Genomic DNA, 22,303 nt, shown 5'->3' with positions numbered 1-22,303 from the left:
TCCCCTTAGATGCCTTTCCAGGAATAGCACCAGTGTCCTCAGCTGCGTTCCAGCTCAGTGTAGTAATTCATACTCACCCCTAGATGGCCCTCTTTACTATTCTATAATGCAGTACAGCCATGATGGGATATCTATGGGATAGGCTCAAAGTGTAGAGTAGTCTATACATTGACTAAGTATGCATTTTATGCAGTGACCTAATGCTATGTTTTTGATTGACTTTATAGAACCTAAAAGGGAGAATTAAGTGGGTGAAGTTATTTTCTTTTTGAAAGATTCCTGAATTCATGCTCAGTTAATGCTAGACGCATAGGCTGCATGTGTGCACTGTGTGTTTCAGTGTGTGATTGACCGTGTCCCCAGCCTCCATATACCCCCTCCCCGCCCTGACCGGGCCTGGTTCTCCCCCGGGCTCTGAAAGGAGCCACTTAACGCTGGAACCATTCGGAGTTCACACACACCTATTAAACGTGCTCCATTAAAAATACACAACCTCTCCTTCAGTCCAGGAGCATGAATTTGGGAAATATGCTCATACCCCTCAACCCCTAACTCACCCCAGGACCACATACCCCCCCCTCCCCACTCACTCAGACCCCCCCCCCCCCCCCACTCAGACCTCAGGACCTCAGTGCCCCCCTCCACCACAGTCTAGTCACACAATTACGAGAGGCCCCCCGTCACGCTGGGGAACTCCACACGTTACTGATGCACAGTGTTACTGATGTACAGTGTTACTGATGTACAGTGTGTCACATAAGGTTGACTGAATGTTGTTGTGAATACAAAAAGTCTACAGTAGTCTGTAGATTGACTTAATATGTCTTAAAAGCAGTGACCTAATACTGTTTTTGATTTACTTTATATAACCTAAAAGGGAGAATTAAATGGGTGAAGCAATTTTATTTTTGGAAGATTACTCTGTTTGCTTTGGCACAAACCTCTTGTTGTTTTTTTAACAAAAAAAACAAAAAAGGTTTTCAGTTTTTTTGGTTTCGTTCTCCTCTGCAGGCGCCACAGATTCGGCCTCGTCTTCCTCCTCGTCTTCCTCCAGCTTTGTGAACGGAGCCACCAGTAAGAACCTGCCGGCGGTGCAGACCGTGGCGCCGATGCCAGAGGACACGGTGGAGAACATGAGGTGGGGTCGGGCAGACGCACCGCTAACCACCTGCTATCTGACGCCCTCATCCTCACCCTCACTCCTGTGTGTTCGTGTGTGTTCTTAACTTTGTGTGTTTGTATGTGTGTGTGTGCGTGCATGTTTGTGTGTGTGTGCGTGCGTGTTTGTGTGTGTGTGTGTTAGCATCTACTTGACCTGTCCTTCTCACCAAGCAGTGCTGTAGTCCCGACATCCCACCACTAGATGGCGCTTGCCCTGTCTTTGCCTCACCTTATCTTTGTTAGGTCTGCAACCAGCCGCTTGTGTGCCCTGCACTAAATGATGGTACTGCCTACAACTGTCATACAGTAATACTTGAACTGTGCTAATATGCGTAACAGGCTTCCCTGTTGGTGAAATTTAAATTCTTATTGTGGATTCTTAGTTGTGCTTTACATTTCCTCATCTTAAACTATATTTACCATTTTGGGTGTCAGTGAATCAGTTGAATGATAATTAAGGTGCTTGTTTGTTTGTGTGCGTGCGTGTGTGTGTGCGTGCGTGCGTGTGTGCGTGTGTGTGTGCGCGCGCGCGTGTTTGTGTGACCTTGAACCATCGTCCTCACTTACTGTAATGATTTGAGACAGGCATGCATTCTTGGTCCCCACCTGACTGTTGAAAGCCTTTAAGCCTAGCTCTCTTTCTCTACACTGCACTTTAAACAGCTCCAGTCCACACACATCTCTCTCTTTCTTCTCTCCCTCTCTCTCCCTCTCTCTCTCACCCTCTCCCTCTCTCTTCTCCCTCTCTCTCTTCTCCCTCTCTCCCTCTCTCTCTCTCTCTCTCTCTCCCTCCCTCCCTCTCTGTCTCTCTCTCTCTCTCTCTCTCCTTTATCTCTCTGTCCCCTTCCAAAGGAATACCAAATCAGTTGCCATGGCAGCAGTAACTGGCATCACTTACCGTAACCATGAAGTCAATGATGGAACTGTCTGGCTGCAGAGCCCGGTGACGCCAAACCTGCATTTTAGGAGGGGAAAAACGACACAGACTTTCTCACTGCCACCTGATGAAATTATGACATTTATAGCTAGCTTGCCGCATGCCTCGTAGACACTTCAAAAGACCCTGAGAAATGCTGTCACCTCCTTTTCCCATCATCACCACCCAGTCTTTCCTCAGCACCACCCTTTTAAAATGCCCCCGAAAACATGCAACGACTCTTGTAAATGCTATTTCTCTTTGCTAATCTGTATTTCAGCGCCTTTTGTGAGGTGGACCAGTGTCCACTGCGCCCGGGGCTGACGCCGCCCGAGCTCAGAACCCTTAGCTCGCTGGCAGGATTCCAGGCAGCCCCCAGAGGTGCAGGCCAGTGTCATAGGCAAGGACCCTTCCCATTGGTCACCCAGGACCCTTCCCATTGGTCACACAGGCCTGCTGTCACGCTCTCATCCCCTCACTGTGTTCTCCCAGGGGGCCGTGGGGCGGAGCGCTGCCACTAGGGCCTCCTACTGAAGGCCGGTAGCCTCTGCTCCTCCTCTCGCTGTCAACCTTTCCCCCCTTTCTCTCTTTCTCTCTCTCTCTGTCTCTATCTCTCTCTCTCTCTCTCTCCCTGCCTCTCTCTCTATCTCTCTTTCTCTATCTGTCTCTGTCTGTCTCTCTGTCTTTCTCTCTCTCTCTGTCTCTCTTTCTTTCTCTCTCTCTCTGTCTCTCTCTCTCTCTCTGCCTCTCTCTCTCCCTCTCTCTATCTCTCTCTGTCTCCTCTTTCTATATCTACCTCTCTCTATCTATCTATCTCTATCTCTCTCTCTCTCTCTCTCTATCTATCTATCTATCTATCTATCTATCTATCTATCTATCTCTCTCTCTATCTCTCTCTTTCTCTCTGCTGCTGCTTTCTGCTGCTCTTTGCCGGGGACTCTGGGCTTCTCCTCTGTGTGTCACACACTCTTTCCGTGTGTGTGTGCCCATGGGCCGCTGGGCAGGCTTCGGGTTCAGCGTAGGCCCAGGCTTGGGCCCCTGCTGGACGGCTGCATGACTCCGCCCCCGGCTGGCAGTAGAGGCCGGGCGATGTGAAACCACGCTCGGCTGCGCGCGGCCAGACAAGGGCGCTTCCCTCCACGGCGGGAACCATCTCTGCCTAGTAACACCTCACCGCAAAGGTCGCAACACACTGTCCCTAGTATGGAATCGATCCACCATTTAAACCTGTTTGGAAAAAAAAACGCCCTAAACAATAAGCGTCAGTGCTCAACTCGACAATTTCCCATTGCTATCCTCAGTGTCTTTTGCATCTTTGCAGAGGTGTTACTCAGCCAGCACACTAACACTAACAACAACAACAACAACAATTATGGAGTGGTGTGTTCCTGTGTAGTGTCACTAATCACTAAGGTCACTAGGGACTGACCCTGGGACAGGGGGGGATGTACCATGGGAATGCACTGTACCAGAGACCCTGGTCCACTCCTGCCACGTTACTCACATACTAACCAAGGAGGAAGTGGCTTCATATTTAATTAACCCCCCCTAATGCAGCCTAATCCTAATGTTTATGCAATTTGTCATTCTCTCTTTCTGGTTTCTCTCTTCCCTGACATTTCCTATTTTCTCTCTTTCTGCCCCCCCCCCCCTCTCTCCATCTCTGCTCTCCCTGTTCTCCCCCTTCTCTCTCTCTCAATCCCTCTCTCTTGCGTCCCTCTCTCTCTCTCTCTCCCCTCCCTCTCTCCGTCTCTCTCTCCCTCTCTCTCTCTCTGTGTCTCTCTCTCTGTCAGTCTCTCTCTCTCTCGCCTCCCTCTCTCTCTTTCTCTCTCTCCGTCTCTCTCTCCCTCCTCTCTGTCCCTCTGTATTTGGTTCAAGCAGCATCACGACTAAGCTGGAGCGCGCCCTGGAGAAGGTGGCTCCGCTCTTGAGGGAGATCTTCGTGGACTTTGCCCCCTTCCTGTCCCGGACTCTGCTGGGCAGCCATGGGCAGGAGCTGCTGATAGAAGGTACGGGCGCCGCGTAGTTCTCTCTCTTCCTCCAGCTCTGCCAGTCCCTTAGCGGGGCGCCGGCGTCCGTTATTGGCCGCCCCCCTGCCCCAGTGATGACCTCACAGCGGGCGCCGCCCGGATGGATCTGAGAGATAGTTCTGCAGCTCCACAGGGCTGTAAACCTTTCTTTTTCATGCACAACATCTACTTAAATCGCCGTGTAATTAAATCACTTATCTCAACCGCTCTCATCCTGTGTATGCGTTTTTGTCATCTTACTTCATACTGTGTGTGATGTCTCAAAACCATTGTATTTATGGAGGAGAGCAGTGAAACAAAATGAAATTCTAGTCCTTGGTTATGTTGGGTTTGGATAGAGTGCAGACAGCCACAGTGTCCTGGAGGAGAACGGGGGTTGTGTGATCCGTCTCTCTCTCTCTGCTCTGGTGTGCTCTCTCACTCTCTCTCTGGTGTGCTCTCTCTCTCTCTCTCTGGTGTGCTCTCTCTCTCTCTGCTCTGGTGTGCTCTCTCACTCTCTCTCTCTGGTGTGCTCTCTCTCTCTCTCTCTGGTGTGCTCTCTCTCTCTCTCTCTCTCTCTCTCTCTCTGGTGTGCTCTCTCTCTCTCTCTCTCTCTCTCTCTCTCTGGTGTGCTCTCTCTCTCTCTTGCTGGTGAGCTCTCTCCCTGCTCTGGTGTGCTCTCTCTCTCTCTCTCTCTTTCTCTCTCTGGTGTGCTCTCTCTCTGGTATGCTCTCTCTCTCTCTCTCTCTGGTATGCTCTCTCTCTCTCTCTGGTGTGCTCTCTCTCTCTCTCTCTCTGGTATGCTCTCTCTCTCTCTCTCTCTGGTGTGTTCTCTCTCTCTCTCTCTGGTGTGCTCTCTCTCTCTACTCTGGTGTACTCTCTCTCTCTGGTGTACTCTCTCTCTCTCTGGTGTGCTCTCTCTCTCTCTGGTGTGCTCTCTCTCTCTCTCTCTCTCTCTCTCTTGCTGGTGTGCTCTCTCTCTCTGGTGTGCTCTCTCTGGTGTGCTCTCTCTTTCTCTGGTGTGCTCTCTCTGGTGTGCTCTCTCCCTGCTCTGGTGTGCTCTGGTGTGCTCTCTCCCTGCTCTCGCGTATCTGCTGGCAGTCATGTGAAGTGGCCTAGAACACTCCACCACAACCACCATCCCCTGTTTGTACAGTTTGTGTACAGTATGTACATGTGTGTGTCTGTGTGTGTGTGTGTGTGTTTGTATGTGTGTTTGTGTGTGTTTCTTCTACTTTCCATCCCTACAGCCTGCCTGAAAAAGAATATCCTGCACATTGTCTAACTTGCCGTTCAGATTTTAAAGTTGTAAAGTTTCGGTCCTAGACCTTCATCAGCCCTTCGTCAGCCAGACCCGGGCCCCTAGGGAAACAGCCCCTCTGACTTAGACCAGGGCCCCTAGGGAAACGGCTCTCTGACTCAGTTCAGTGGCTGTTCTGCAACCCGCACCCCTGCATTGATCTCACAGGCTGGGGAATTACAGCAGGCCAAAAGAATGCACGCCGATGGCTCGACAAGCATTTTACAGGAATAAATGTTAAGACACACTTTACTGTTCAGCACTTGGAGTTGCATTTGATGTATGACTCTCGTGCTATATAAATAACGTTGACTGGTGCCTCTGTACAGCTTGGACCAGTCCAACGTCTGAGACATAACCATCAAAAGCACCCTCATCCACTTGCAGGATAGAAACATCTCCCTGTCAACATTGTAGTATGATATAACTGCAGTCATTTGAAAAATGAAGATATTTATATGGTATTTCCTGGCTCTACGTACAATCTCCAGCATGTCCCTACTCCCAGACAGAATTCAAACACATATCTCTGTGCCTGAGGCCATTTCTAATAAAACACACTAATGAAGGATTTTTTATGTCCGGTCCTAAAGTTTCAACAGGCAGCCTATCAAATTTTTGGATAGCTGTTGGGGATGAGGTTAGAGAAATCTAAACACCCCTTAGGCATAACTATAAATCCCAAGGATAACACCATGCTATTATTTTGAAGAAATAAAAACACTAAGAATGGTAAATATATTGTTCCACAGTACCATAATGGAATACTAAGACTGTACTCATAGCTTATAATACTGAATAAGGTTGGACTATTCAAAAACGAGCCATTAGTTGAAATAGCTGTTTTGAAAAAGCTGTTTTCTTTTGATAGAAGGAGCTAGCAATCAGCGCTTTTGGCAAGAGAAATGCATGCAGGGAAACCAGTGCCTGTCAATCAGCGTTCTTTTTCTTGGATCATACAGCGCTGTGCTCTGAATTCCCCATATCGCCATGAGTAGTTATCTACTGTGCAGCTCTGTGCTCTGTATGCCCACGGGCACGCTCACAGACACAGTCACACACTCGGGCGTTAAGGGCGTGTCCCTGCACTCGAAGCTCATGCTTTTGAAAACCCCCCCGTCCTCACATGTGGCTCCACACAAACACGCCCGGGGGACTGGGAGGAAAAAAGCAGGTAGTGAAGACGTGACACGTGTGAAAGTGTGTCTGATCCCTTCACTCAGGAAGTCTGTCAGGAGCCCAGCCAAGCTGACAAGTACACAGACCGGGCGGCTGAGAGACCCGCCCTCGCAAACAAGTCTGCAGACAGACGACCCGGCTGTTCCTAGACGCGCCGGTCTCATCCCGATTAAGACCGAAGTGCGTCCCAGACAGAATAACGGGACGGGCTGTTTTGCAGCGGGTCTGAATCACCACACGTAGGATTAACGTTTCTCTCAGCGGACGACGAGGACGCGCTCCAATCAGCCGTGGTCAAGTTCCTCTGCCCCTGGCCAGGGTGAAGGAGCGGGACGTACTCCAATCAGCCGCGGTCAAGTTCCTCTGCCCCTAACCCGGGTGAAGGAGCCAACCTTGTTTATCTTTCCTCCTTCTCTTTCCAACCCCTCCGGACCCAACAGCTGAAATATTGTGCCATGGCGCAAATGCGCTCCATTTAAAAGTAATTACCAATCATCTATCACCGCTCAGATTGCCGGGGGTCGCGTGCCCTTACGACCCCTCCGACCCCACAGATGTTTGGTCACCGTGGCAATTATGCCGACTGCACCCTGGGCCCTGCACTTGGAGTTGGTGTTGAGGCGCGCGTGAACAGTGGTCCCGTTGTGGCCGCCGTTCCCCGCCTCTCCGTTCCCCGAGTGGACGGAGCCCGCCGGCGCCCGGCCCCCACAATGCCACATTCACCCGTGCTTTAACCCAGCCCGGTTTGCTGGAACGCGCCGGCCGGCGGTGTTTAAATAGAATGCATTTAGTTTGTCCACCAGTGAGACCGGGGTCACCCGGCCACCTGACTTGTCAGAGCGAGCTGACTTACAAGCTAGCGTGTCGTACGAGAGGTCGGCGGTGGCGGGCGGTGGACAAGAGAGGGGTCACATCCTCTCGGGGGTTTACAGCGCCCCCGCTTCCACGTCCATGAATAGGAGACGAATGTCTAAACTTGGCGTTACCCACAAGTAGTGACTTATGTCTTCATTCTTGTAATGATTGGAATATTTGCCATACAGCAACGCTTCTTTCAGCATTCACAACACACATGCAAACATGTCCATAAATGTATTTGACCAACAGCCAACCCTTATTCAAAACACACAAAAAAGAATTGCCCATGCATGTATTTATCCAACAACCAACCCTTAGGTCCTATGGTAATAGTAAAAATAATTATCCCATTTTCTCCCATTAAAATGTTCACATGAAATCAGCGGTTCATGCCACACCCTGCTATCCATTCATTCATTCATCATGCTCTCATTCTGTTATGTTTTCTGATTGGCTTTCATCATGTTTCATTCATGAAACCATGCCAGCGGGTCAGGCTTGTCCCTTCCGCCCTGTAATGAGTCTCCAGAGTGTGTCTCTCTCCTCTGGTAATGACCGCATTAATGCCTCTCACCTGGTAGAACTGGAGGTGCAGAATAGCACATCAGTCACAGCCATTGTTTCTGCAAATTAGCTTTTCACACCTGCCTCCTTGTTTCATTAGACCACTGTCAGCTTCCGAGGAACACACTCCTCAGTATGGAGATGAGGAGAAACCTGTGAATGCCTGTCTACACTTCAGCTGTGTGTGTATCTGTACTGTGTGCGTGCCCGTTTGTGGATATGCATTTGTGTGTGCGTGCGCACGCACATGTGTGTTTGTATGTGTGCGTGTGCGTGTGTGCATGTGCGTGTGTGTTTGTGTGTGTGTGCGTGCATGTGTGTTAGTTACAACAGGCTCCCCTCCTGAAACTCCTCACGTCTGTCTAACGTTTTCCTCCCCCGGCAGGTCTGGTGTGTATGAAGTCCAGCACCTCGGTGGTGGAACTGGTCATGCTGCTTTGCTCTCAGGTGAGTCTCTCTCTCTCTCTCTCTCCCCCCCCCCCCCCCCCCCTCTCTCTCTCTCTCTCTCTCTCTCTTTCTCCAACACCTCTTCTCTGCTCTCTTTGCACAGGGCTCTAATGAGAGTCAGCTTTTCGCTCTATCTCACTGTGAAATGACAATTATACAGCAGGATTTGGCAAATTGGACACGGACTCCTCAGTGGTCCACATCACTCATCTTGATATCCATTGAAAGGCCATTTGTGTAAAGGAAATGGTCTCACAGCCCTTTCCCTATCGAGCCCATCTTAACTACGGGTGCAGTATCTATCGTTTAAGGACACGACGGCCCTTAGATACCGCCGCCGTATAAACATGTTCATGCAGGGATTTTTCAGCAAAGAGTTACTCAAACTACCGGATGACGTTCACCGTCTGCACCAACAGCGCTTCTCAGAAATACAGGGACTTTCTCAGCGCCGCCCTGGGCTCGTATCCCAAGCCGTCCTCTGGTGAATCATGTCCCACCTCATGCAAAGCTGCCATTGACAGATCACCCCTGCGTTGACCCTCCCAAGCTCTTGTTAAGCCTCTGTCTCAGAGAGGGTCAGAGTCCCAATGTAGCAGTTAGAACAGGAGATATTTAACATACCTTCTGTCAGCCCATCAGTCTTGCGTCGGGAGTCCATAAGGAAGCCATTACGTGGTGCCTCTCTCTCTCTCTCTCTGTGGATGCAGACTCCGGGGCCCGAGAGCCACTCTCCCAGCTCCACAGTGTCCGTGGTCCAAAGCCCTCTCCAGCGGGAAGCCAGGCAGCTCACATAGCATGCATTTGTTATTAGAGGGCCAAGATTAAGGAGCTTTCCTCTACTCACAGAACCAAGGCTCGCCGTAGTGAATCACGCTGTTATGGGTTGGTCTTTTGAAGTTGCTTAGGGGGCGAACGCTCCGTTTTTTGCTCACTTTTCTGTCTGGAGCGTAGCCGTGTATCGCTGGGAAGCTGCCTTTTCCCGGCTCTGGGATTTATTGCGGATGGGAGCGTCAGCGGGCAGTTTGTGCTCCCAGCCCACCTCACCCCCACCCCATCACACAGATAGCATTACCACCACTCCAGAGGTTCCTGCTATTAGAGGCTCGGGGGATGAAACCCAGGCAGAGATATTGATCCGCTGGATGGGGGATGAAACCGGAGCCTCCAGCCTGTAGTGTCCCTTCTAGACCATCAGGAGATGCAGCGTCACAGACAAACGCCGACAGACGGCACAGCCTGACTGGTTGGTAGTTTGGTTGCTGAAATACACCCAAGTTAAAATGTGGTTCAGTAATGGGAATATTCCACTCTGTACACTCTCTGAAAAAAGTCGGTGTCAAATAAAGGTTTACTTTTCTCTGGGGGACCCTTTTCTTGGGGCAGTGGAGAACAGTTTTATAATGGTTCTTTGTAGTGGGCCGTAAGAACGTTTCTAGCTGTGACAAGAGGGTTCTTCATGGCAGGGTTCTATGTACTGTAGCTCCCAAACGGCCTCCCCTGCAGGAACAAAACTGAAAAGGGTTCTTATGAAGGAACAAAACAAAGAACCCTTCAAATGTTCTTTATGAAAACGTTATAAAAACACATTTCCATAAACACATTGCACCTCTTTGAGCTAAAATCAGTGAAATCTATGTTTATCTTCCTTATCATCATGGCTAAGTTTTAGGAGGGTCGGAAGCTCCCCTCCAATATGTCACATTATACAACGGGTAGTTCTGACCTCGCAATCTGATTGGTTAAGAGCTGTTGTATGATGTCACAATGACTGGTCAGTGATATAATACAAATATCCTGTAAAACAAGAAGATAGAAGACTTGATTTCCCTTCTTTTTTTTTACATCATCAGTTGACGTGTGAGGCACTTGACATTAAGAGGAAATTACATTAAGAGGAAATGAAGTGATTATTAGTACTGTTACTTGTATAGTTCTTTGTACAAGTTTCCTTTAGAAAATGGACTTGTCCTCTTTCTCTGGTGCTTCTTTTCTCTAGCGCTTCACTGTGACTACTTGTGACACTGCCTCTTATTCTGTCTTTATGACAATGACTGGGATGTCGCTTTACTTACTACAGACAAATGTACTTATTCTTTGTATGAAAGGGTCTAAATTACTAAAATGTAAATGTACGCAGATTGCCAATGATTGGTTGATTTGGTTGTACACATTATTTTATTAATTACAGGAGAGGGCAATCCCACTGTCTTCTCATGTATGTACAGTACTGTTCTCTGTGAGGTGGTTGAAGGGGAGGTGAAGTACAGTATGAGGCAGAGGTGGGACTAGAACCCACAAACCTGGGTGCAGCATGATTGGCCTTGTGTTTGGATCGTTAACCAATCCACCATTACTCACCATAATCGACTGTCCATACTCGACCGCACATACTTAGAATTCAGTGTTTATGAATCTTGGCGGCGTCATCTGCAATATGGTATGACCCTGAGAATTTAATGTGCTCTTGCAGAGGAGACCCAACAATGGTTGAGTGGATAGAGTGTCTTAATCAACTACATGATAAAGTTTCGCACTTAAAATATTCAGCCATTATGAACTCGTCTACCCTTACCTTTGACAAAGAACGCCACTAGAATCCTTTGTTTTTCCTGAAAGTGTATTTTAGACTAGTGCAATACTGTAGGTAGGGTATTGGTAGCAATATTGCATCATCCTACATGCATTCTTCTTAATGTACAGTGAATTAATCACTCTCAGAAAGCCCCCTATAAAATGCCAACTGACTGCTTTACAGATCTGTTTTATGAATAAATTAGGGTTGATAATCTGCTTTTCTTATTCGTGCCTCCAAATCACCGTGATTAGTGTGAGGCACTGGGTGTCTCTCCTCAGACTGGCCTGCCAAACGAAAAGGTCAAACGTCTCTGTTTCTTGTAACAGTTTTAACATACGAGGGGGGGTGGGGGGGATCTAGAGTGGAGCTGTGGAGATTTAGTGATGGAAGGCCTCCAGATGTGAAGCCCGGCGTCAAGGCAGAGGCAGTTGCAGATAAAAGCAAAGCGTTCCAGTGCTCTGACAGGTTGAGACACCACATATACAATACTCGGTACCCCACTGATGTTTGGGACTATGAAAGACTGGAGAGAGAGAGAAACCACCGTATGTCAGTGTTAAAACTCTAACTAGAAAACACTGTAATGCAAGAGGTTTGCGTGGTGGTTTTGTGTCGTCATGGTTACAGTGGTGAAGGACCGTTTCTAAACATATGGACAGTCAGAGAATCGGTACCATTCCCTTCTCGCAATCAACCATTTCTCAAGGTTTTGGTAATCCCATGTTAACTGCAACCGATTACTGCAGATGTCAGCTTTTCTTATCTAAGCTCCTGAGCAAACTTCCCATGGCCAGAGGTGCTGGGCTCTGGGTATGGTCTGCATTTACATCAGGGATCACATTACTTCCTTCTGGAGGTACACGTCAGCCCTAATTCCCTTCAAATGGGCAACAACGAGCGTTCCCCAAATCCCTGCAATCACGGACAAGCCCCTTGGGGAGATCTGCTTCCCAAATAAAAACATAGAAGGATTTTTTTTTTAAGCGCCATCCCGACCACCAAGCCTTCCTCAGACAAGATAGCAGAATGGAATGGTCCGGTTCAGACCCCGCCCCCTGGCGAGCCTCACATCTGCTTTCATTTCCCTGTTTATTTTTGTCACGTGAGCGCGGTCCGAGCAAACCCTCAGAAGACTGACTGTACATGATCCCTGTCCAAATCAAGAGCAGCTTATTGGGAGTGGATACTGGAACCGGGGGGGGGGGGGGGTCACAGGGAACATTTGGAGACCATATGCTGGGCTCCTAGCTCAGCGTAACGTGGGGTCAGAATGCGTGCTCAGACGTGGCCTGATATCCTGATATGTCACACGCTGTACTGCAGGCTTATGCAAACACACCCCGCCTGATATCAACGTCCATCACGGTAGTGTTCAACGTGTGTCCTAAGACATACAGTATTTGGCCGTTTCCGCCTACTCAAATGTGCTGCTTAGACCATGCCGGATAGTCCCGCTTTGATTGTCACGTGCCGCGGTAGGTGCACAATGTGGAGGCACTTTAGACATGTTTACTGAATGGTAAAGTTAAATGTATGCATGTCAACTGAAAGGTTAAGGTTAGGCTTGAGGTTAGGGTTAGAGCTAGAAAAGGGAAAGGAGAGGGTTTTCTTATATACAGTATTTTGCTCTCACTGGAAAACAAACTTTCTGGTTCCAAAGGCGAATGCTTTGCTTGTCCATCCTGCCGCCCCCTGTTTGTCAAAAATAATTATTTTATCCCGTCTCACGCATGATGTCGCTGTACACTGTAGTCCTCTAAAATGCCAAGAACTGTATGCTGATAATTACTTTTCTCCCAATTTTTACATTTTACATTACATTTACATTACATTTTCACAGAATTCTCATTCTTGTGTCATAACCCCAAACAGTGCTTACAGTACATGATCTGTTCTGATCTTTAAACTACTGGACCAGGAGCAAGATAATAATGCAGGCGCCTCACTTTCATCTTGGAGATACCGCTATACTGTAAAGTAAGATTGTAAATGTAGAATCTTACTCAGAGGCCCCCTGGGTGAGTAGTTGGCTCGCTTTGAGAACCAGGAACCTTTCTGCTTTAATTTCTTCTCTTTTTTTCCTGCTCTTTTGAACCATGGCCTTCTCTGTTTCCCCTGCCATTGGCACCTCAGCGAGACTGAAGTTCCCACAGCGAGAGACTGGCTCCCAAACGTCTTTTTAATCATTTCCAGGTAGTGTTGTTGAGCGCGGGGGCGTGGTGGCGGGGGGGGGGGGCGCGCCGCCCCCCTCAGGCCTGCTCCACATCGCTCTGTGAACCTGCTCCGTCATCTGTCACTGCAGGGGGACAGAGGAAATGGCTGTATTTAAGGGAGAGAGGATACGGTTTCATCTCGCAATTACATCTCTCCTGTGTTTACAGATCTCTTCACAGAGGAAGAAAGGATAGTCACACATGTGGGGCAGAGTTTCAGCTTTTTATAACGGATATATGACCTTGGAGCTTTACTCCCTTACTTAAATTAGTGACTGTTGAATGTGCAGTTCCATTTGAGCTACAGTACACTGTACAGTATAGCTGAAGCTGAAACCGGCCAATGAGACGGCAGCTCAAAGACTGTAGCTTTTATTGCCTGTCTTGTTGGATCCCATTCTCGTGCTGTTTTATTGTATGTGTTTTAGTTGTGAAATACCATTCTGTTTTGTGTTCCCTAATTGTTTTTTTTTATTACAATTTTATTCTTTCTTTATTGCCTCATTATTTTTATTGAGAATTAGCCGACTGGTATGCCTTTTAATAACCACGGTCTAATATTGCTGATAAGAACATTATGCGGTCTGGGGTTTTATGTCTTTTAACTGTTGACAGATGAAAAGCAACACAGCCAGTGTGACTAACAATCCCGCGCTGCCATGTGTTCCAGGAATGGCAGAACTCCATCCAGAAGAACGCGGGCCTGGCCTTCATTGAGCTGATCAACGAGGGACGGTAGGTGTCCCCCGTGACATCAGAGCCGTTCCCATCACGGTGGCTGGCAGTGTTACACGGTAGCCTGGGTTTATTCACGGCCTGTTATCGGGACGGTCCTGTCATCTCAGGGGCCGGACCTGCCCCTCGCAGCTCTAAGCAGGTTGTTTGGAACGGTGACAGGAGCCTAGATTAGCTGTAAGCCTCTTGCCCCTGGTGACTGCGCCGTAAGGGGTAAAGGGAAGTAAGACTGGCATGGCAGGGCAAAATAATAATATCACTCTCTCAGCCTCTCTTATTTACTCTGCATCTCTCTCTATATCTCTCTGTATCTCTCTATCTGTGTCTCTGTCTGTCTCTCTCTATTTCTCTCTCTGACTCTCTATCTCTCTCTGTCTGTCTCTCTATCTCTCTCTGACTCTCTCTTTCTATATCTCTCTCTCTCTCTCTCTCTCTCCCTCCCTCCCTCTAGACATGGAAGACTGGAAGGGTGCTCAGTAGAGCAGATCAGGGTGCAGCTCAGCTGCCCATCTGCTGACCCGTCAGACTAGACTGCCTACGTCCAGGCCTCCTCCTCAGCTTAGGCCCCGCCCCCTCAGTCCGTCTGCCCCCCCCCCCCCCCCCCGGGGCCGGACAAAGAGCTTTGGTCAGAGTGGCCACACGACGCTGTCCAGGGTGCTGCTGGCTCTGAATCTGACTCCGGGCAGTCGGAGCTGAAGTCGTCGGCCTCTCGGCTGTTCCTCCCCAGCTGGGCCTCAGTGAGCTCTAACGACCTGGAGTGATCGTGTCTATCTGCTCAGCAGGACAAAGTACCGGCCTTTGGTCTCAGAGCTGAACTCATCCTTAGACGTTAGGTTTGCTCTGCTCTAAACCAACCCTTGTTGCTCTCGTGTGTCATAATGAGAAACTCCATTGGGCCTCAATACAGTAGGAAGACACACGGACAGTATCTAACTATAGGCTGAATATTACTAAATAACACGTATTAATACTCAACCTCGGTATCAAATAAAGCCTTTCTGTGTCTAATTGTCTAGTTGTATGACTCTACCCAGTCCCAGACTATTCATACGCTCTCTGTTCTGGTCTGAGATATGACCCAGCAGGCATAGCAGGCTCTGAGGCCGGTAAACGAGAGAGCGTTTATTTATTCACTTTCCTCCCAAGGACTCAAAATGCAATTGAGCGCTTGTCAACTGTTAAAGAGGGCAGCGCCGCTGATGAATGCAGTCCTGGATCAGGGCCTCTCCCTGGGACAGGGGGGGAATCACAGCAGCGCAGAACAGAACCCGCTTTAATTAAAACAAAGCAGGCCTAATGGCGTGTAAAATGGCACATCATCTCCACACAATAGCCAGGGTGCTTTCCCTTTATTAAAAAGATAGAAACTTCAGCGTGGGCCTCTGGGGCAGCCATGTGAGGAGACGAGTTCGGGGTGGGAGTTGTCAGAGAGATGGGGGAGGCGAGGGGGGGGGGGGGGGTGCGCCGGTCAGCGGGGAGGGAAGCACAGCCCATCACGCCGCGTGGCAGACGGGCTTCGGCGCTCTAATGACGCCCACTCCTCCTTTAATGCTGCGTGTGCCAGTGAGTGACCGGGAGACGCGCTGGCTCAACATCTCTCTCTGAACCACAGGAACGCTGCAGCAGCTTAAGCCCACGCTGGCTTCTGTCCTCTGACCATAATATCCTATATATATATATACATTACATACATACATACATACATACATACATACATACATACTGTACATACATACATACATACATACATACATACATACATACATACATACATACATACACATACATACATACACGCATGCTTACATACATACACACACACATGCATACATACACACATGCATACATACATACATACATACATACAGTACATATACATGCGCACGCATGCACGCACACACATTCTATCTTGTGTGCACTCTACGATGCATTGGCTGTAAGTGTGTTTTTAAATTGTCCAATAAATTAAATCAGTCAGTGGTGCGCTGATGCGCTCAAGCGGCGTTGCGTTCTGCTGACGTGCTGTTTGAATCTCTCTCTCCCAGACTCCTCTGCCATGCCATGAAGGACCACATTGTGCGCGTTGCCAACGAGGCAGAGTTTATCCTGAACCGCCAACGGGCCGAGGACGTCCACAAACACGCAGAGTTTGAGGTACCGGGAGTCTCCCACACAACAGGCTCATGTTTGGGCCAGAATGCATAAAACTATGATGTAACACTCAAGCACAATCGTAGACCAGCAAAAATCATATCCCAAGTACCGTCACTGTGTTTATGAGCAGGATGAGATAGTGATTTGAATGCACTCGACCACTCTAGCCCAGTGTGTTCATAAACAGTCAGCCTGACCGAGGAATAGGATCTGGAGTCAATGAGCAAGGCTCTCTGAGGGAATCCTGGATTAAAAACAGCTGCTATACATCATATTACTCAATAATCCTGTCCTTGTGTCTCCAAATGAGGATTAGACCCTCACTTATTAGCCTGCTATAAAGGGATTTAATAACTGGATACAAAATGATAGGCCAGCAATATTAATTTGGGTTTTCCGTTTAAGCTCCCACCCCTCAATTACAGGAGGATCCTCTGGGCCAGTCTCTACCCCACATATCTAAAGCACTTCCTTTTCAGACACGAAGGAAGGGACTATTATGCTTAGGTTTTTGTAAAGGTAAACACGTCAAGTAGCCAAAAACCCAAAAATCTAGAATTTCCCAAGTGGTTTCATGCACTTAGTAGAGATTGCTAAACATTTACAGCTATCCCTGAAGTCAATTATGGGACAAATATGAAGATTGTCACTTCCATCTCCTACTATGATGCAATCACTTCCTACTCCATTTCCCAGCGTTCTAGTTGGACGTTGCTAGGCACAGTTATTACATGGTATTTTTACGGTTTGGAGGGGGGGGGTGATCTGCAGGGTGAAGCGGATTTGGCAAATGGGCAGCAGTAACCATAATACAATGGCATTACATAACAGTTCCTATGTAACTACAATGTTCTTACTACGTAGTTGCATAGTAATTAATATGCACTTAAAGGTGAAGTGTTGCTACCCTTTAGAATCCCTATGGTTTATAAGGATAAAGCTAGTGATGGAACTAGGGCTAGGCTCTGTGCAGTTGGACATATTTATCTGATAGTAGATTGATCAACATTTCACAGATCAATTCCTGTATAGTGAGTGAAAATATTATACTAGTCACAAAGTGACTTAATCGCACACATGCAGACGCACACACACATACATACGTACACACACAAACACACACACACACAGACACGTACACACACACAAACACACACACGCACAGTCATACCCCTCTATCACTCCTGTAAGCGGCTTACACATGTGAGGATGATGAGTTTCTTATCTCTGAGGAGCAGCCATCCTCAAACAGATGCTTGATATATAGTTGTTGAGGATCCTTGACCTGCTAGATAAACTGGGAGAGACGTCTAGATATGCGGTGTCACCAGGAGCAGGGGGAAGAATACCTGGCCCCATCCGTCCTGTCTGCCAACACAGCCGGCTCTCTCCATCCAGCAGCCATGCTGCTTTATTACCCACTACCGGAGATTGAAGATTCCGGAGGCAGATAAGACATTTTTACAATTAAGTTGGTGTCAAGGCGAAGCCTCATAGCCTTTGAAGTGATAAATAATGTTTGATATTTGTCAGGGCACCACGCGGTAACGTGAGATGACAAACGGAGATTGAGTTATCTGCCATTTGAAGAATATGTCGAGGTATAATATCTGACAGAATTCAAATATAAGGCAGGAAATTCAATTAACTTCTAGCTTCTGTTAGCAAATTCGATTTTGAATATTAGCAAGAGATGCCCCCAGGAAGGCGCAGTAAGACAATCTTATTTCAGCTGGAAGATCAGATTCACTCCCTTTAGTCGGCTGCAAGCACCACACTCACTATTGTTCAAAAATGCCACAAGAGCACACAGTCTTTTCAATATCCATGTTCATATCTTTGTTTCTGACCTGTTCTATCTATATTTTCATTGGACATTTATGGAATTCATTTTTGGAGCAATTGCATCCATACAGGACAATTGCATGCTACACATTCTGTAGTAGACAGCAGCAAACAAGTTGCCCCTTTCGTAATGCAGAATTGAAGGCATTTTAAGAGACTTTCCGTTTTGAATCCCTATTCCTCGGAACGTCTTCCTTGATGCAATATTGTGTATATATGCAAAAGATCGACTCCATGAACCTCAACGGGCGACACCATTTTCTCAGTAGATCCTTTGAAGGATTTTCCTTTATCCAGTGCAGAGTGCCGTTCGTGGGGCTCGCTAGAAGGAAGCCCAGTCTGTCCACAATCAGAGAGCAGACTACCTTGGTGTGCTCCCTGATTTACTGCTCTTCTCCAGGGTAGCAGAAATCTGTCCCGCGGCTGTCTGCTAATATCTTTATGCACTTGAGCGTGTTGAATAAAACCATAACCTGTCTCTCTGTGATTTATTTCTGCGGGAGGACAGACATGTTCTGTGTTCCTTTGTTGTTTTTTCTCGGAACATTATTTACAGTAGAGATATTAATATTTCCGCAAGACTCGTGACATGTAATTTCACAGAACTGCAGGCGTGTTGTATTCTCTTTAAAATAGATTTGATGATATGAATGAACTCTGCTCCCTCCCTCTAACGCTCTAACCCTAACCCTGACCCTCCCTCCCACCAGTCCAACAGCGCCCAGTACGCCGCCGACAGGAGGGAGGAGGAGAAGATGTGCGATCACCTGATCATCGCCGCCAAGCACAGAGACCACGTGACCGCCAACCAGCTGAAGCAGAAGATCCTGAACATCCTCACCAACAAGCACGGCGCCTGGGGCACCCTGACCCAGAGGTGAGACACCCCTTCTGGGCTAGAAATGTCAGGGCCGGGCCCGACCAGGACCAGGCTACCGTAGGTCCAGACTGTGACCGGGTCCGGGCCGGAGACACAAAAGCAAAGCTTGAGACACGAAGCAAAAAAAGTCCACTTTTACCCCGGCACAACACAGTGACAGGACCACCGTTTAATGCCGTTTTCCCAGGATCCAATAGGGTCAGGCACCAGGTCAGCAAACTCAATTACAGCTTAGAGTGGCTTAATCCCCCGGGGAGGGCTGGTTGGCCGGTGGTCAGACAGGCAGGGGGCGAGCAGGGGTGAGGAGGTTGGGGAGGCTGACGGGCGTTTTGGGGTCCTCTCAGTCACACTGCAGAACACCTGGTGGTGGTTGAGAGATCGGCTCTCCACTCCAACTCTGCTTCCCACCAGACTCACAGACAGGACAGGACAGTCCGTAGCAGGGCAGCCCGCTGAGCTGACGTCAGGGTTGAGCTGAAATGGGCAAACAGCACTGCTACAGTAGATGTAATGTAGATAAATATAGTCAAAGAGCAAAACCATTGCAAAGTTAATAATTGATTGATTAAGCACATTTTTAATATTTATTTATTTAATATGTAGGCTGGTGGTTTTGGTGGGTAGAGTATATAAAGCTGATGCCAGAGGCAGATAGGGGAAGATCTCTGTCGCTTGAAAGGTTTTTAAAGACATCACTGTTGGCTTCTGGGTATGAATCTGGCTCCTGTGACGTCTTAACTGAGCTGTCAGTTCCTGCCAGGGAAAGTTCCGGAGCTCGGGGGCAGGGTCTGCAGCAAAACCCGCCATGCTTACAGAAACCACACTCACTGATTTGCCCAAACAAATTTGCTCACTGACACAGTAGTTTGGAATTCTTTATTGAATTTAAAAAACACATGCAGATGTTTAACTATGTGCACTTGTCTGACTGTGTTTCTCCGTGTTTACTCATGTCAACCCCAAACAGGCACGGTTTGTGTAATTAGCATTAGGAATATTTATGTTCTAAAGTTGTTCCGTGGAAATCTGCTAATCAAAGTGACCAATATCATTAGCAAAGTTTACATAGTAGAACAGTCTTTTTCTAGTCTGTAAATGGATCCAATTGATTACTCGAACAAAGACTTTTTGAGACTAGTCTGCTACTGGGCAGATGTGTGGTGTGTAGCTGGAGTTATTTAGACATGCATCATATTCTATCTGAAGCTCAAAACATGCAATACCATGCAAGTAATCAAGAGAGCAGGATTTTTACAGTCAACATTCAATAGTCCACTGCAGTCATTGATTTAAATAAATAAATCCAGTACATACATACATACATACATAAATAGAAAATAAAAAATAAATAAAAACTCTGGTAAACCATCTTTCCTCCATACAAACCATTTTCATTTTCATTGTCTCATTGTTCTGTACACCACATACTGTACATTGTCCTTAAATCAGAACACACATTTCCCACACACAAAGTGTATGAGGTCATATTTTTGGCAATTTATTTGAGTATTCTATATGTTATGATGTGGCGGTGGGGAAATCCATCAAACAGACTTAACCATGGCACAAGTACCCCTGACAAAAATGTATAGGATTGAATTCCGGCTATCACATTTACTTATTCAAATATTTATCGAGGCCCTCTGAGAGACAGAGCATTTGCATGGAGACAGAAGGTTATTGAGTAAGGGGTGAACAGGAGGGGGGGGGCATTGTAAATGATACCACGAAACTTCCAACAAATTCAAATTTAATGGTAACCTGCTGTGGAAGAAAAATGATGCAATATGCTCACGTGCTCAAGGCAGTGTTGCAGTCGAGCAGCTTAGTCTTATTCAATGCTACATTAACTTTCCCATTATTGTGCAGCTCTTGTAAAATATAAAGCCCTTAAGCATTTTGAAGTGGCTGTCGGGTTATTTGTGACGTTGTGTAAAATAATGTGTGTGTGTGTGTGTGTGTTTGTCTGCATGCACAGAAATTGCTTTTCCTTTTCCTTAAGTTCCGCCTTGAGACACGCCGAGGGATATTGATCTCGTGTTGAATTATAAACATAATTCCGTCGTTGTCGTCTGCAGAAAATACTGCTTATGACTGCGTTTTTTTGTTTGTTTTTTTTGCATCACGTTGAGTCACTTGGACCCAACGTGATGCGAAGCACTGTGGGAGTGTGAATGTGTTGGGATTGTTGAAGCCACCCTGCCGGCCAGCCGCACCCTAGCAGACCCCCCCCCGATGAGCGGCGTCCGACGTGGCCGCGCCAGATCGTACACATATGAGAACAAACGAACGAACGAGGATCTGCGGATTATTCGCAGCCCCCAGTGACCCTTCCTTCCCCCGTTGCTGTCGTGCTCTTTGTGACCAACGCCGTTGAGAGATTGTATTTCAGCCACATTAGACTGGACCGCCTGACAAGCAGGCTCTCTGTGCACGGCTGGGAGGCCGTCCCAGTGGTCTGCCCTCACGCGGGCTGAATAAGGAGTGGTCAGACCGGCCTGGTCGGTGGGCGCGCAGGGGGGCGGGATGGGGGGGCGGCTGTTAGATCATACTCTCCGCTTCCCTGATGATGAATGTCCCCAGTATTGAGTCGGCATCAGGAAATCAATACTGTTCAAATTGAAACAGTATAGGGTCGTATTGATCCGCCGAGCTAAATCAAAACGAGGAGGCTTCGACGCAGCTCTGCCAGACAGCTCGCCGGCCAGTAATGACACGCTATCAATTTTAGCTTTGCACTGATAAATCAAGTTGAAAATTGGATGTCAGATTTTTTCCCCGGCGAGAGAGTGATTTTCACTGCCCTCTGGTCCCCTCCGCCGTTTACCCCTGACCCCTGCCAGTGGATTATAAAGTTCAGCCTCGTCAAGTGAAAGGAGATGTCAAGGAGAGCCTGATGAATTGATCCTAGAATAATGCACTTTTTCCCTCCCGTGAGGCAACCTTAACTCACCCGGTGCCAAATATCCTCAGTCACTTGCAAAGAAACGGGCGGAATGTAAGAATATATATAGACGTCATCGCATATTCAAGTTTAGCGGACACAGCGGCGCGTTCCGAAGCGGTGTGAATTTTACCTCAAAACAGAACATGGGCTTCTGCGTCTCCCCTTCTGTCATTCTGTCCCTTCGCTCACCTCTGGCCAGGCGCTAATTGCTTAAACAGGGCCACCCCAACAAAAAATAAAGAGCAGGCCCGACTAAGGCCGCCCTGCCTTTGTTCCCAGGCGTCGGCGTTAACATCACCAGCATCACTGACAGCTGACAGAGGACCCACAGCCTCAGGGCTCCACGGGAGACCTTAACCTAGCCTGACTGAGCTATCGATTGTCAACATTTCTCCTGTATAATTACTTTTTTTGTAGCAGAGGAGAGAGAGAGGAGAAGGGTGGCGTGTATTGATCTGGAGCGAGGCGGTGGAACAGGCGTTTCCCTTGGCTAACAGTGAGTTTCATCCCTCACGCG

The 22,303-nt window shown here is 47.9% G+C and overlaps 1 protein-coding gene across 2 annotated transcripts in view; it reads left to right on the top strand.

Annotated features, from left to right (window-relative positions):
• nbeab (neurobeachin b) overlaps nt 1-22,303 on the top strand; it is a gene marked incomplete at both ends in the record, with an annotated part of 276,067 nt that overhangs the window by 164,370 nt on the left and 89,394 nt on the right. Inside the window, 7 exons of one of the 2 annotated variants that reach the window (XM_084443779.1) lie at nt 1,012-1,138; nt 2,358-2,477; nt 3,959-4,086; nt 8,373-8,434; nt 13,896-13,960; nt 16,006-16,114; nt 18,670-18,836. In XM_084443779.1, the coding sequence (XP_084299905.1) occupies nt 1,012-1,138; nt 2,358-2,477; nt 3,959-4,086; nt 8,373-8,434; nt 13,896-13,960; nt 16,006-16,114; nt 18,670-18,836 (778 nt within the window). The remainder of the gene's footprint in view (nt 1-1,011; nt 1,139-2,357; nt 2,478-3,958; nt 4,087-8,372; nt 8,435-13,895; nt 13,961-16,005; nt 16,115-18,669; nt 18,837-22,303) is intronic. The other variant, XM_084443780.1, reaches the window with a different exon arrangement.

The sequence above is a fragment of the Borostomias antarcticus genome, assembly GCF_949987555.1.
Source record: "Borostomias antarcticus genome assembly, chromosome: 1".
NCBI lineage: Eukaryota > Metazoa > Chordata > Actinopteri > Stomiiformes > Stomiidae > Borostomias > Borostomias antarcticus.
Note: the sequence above shows the minus strand (reverse complement) of the source record. Positions and strands in the feature narration are given on the sequence as shown.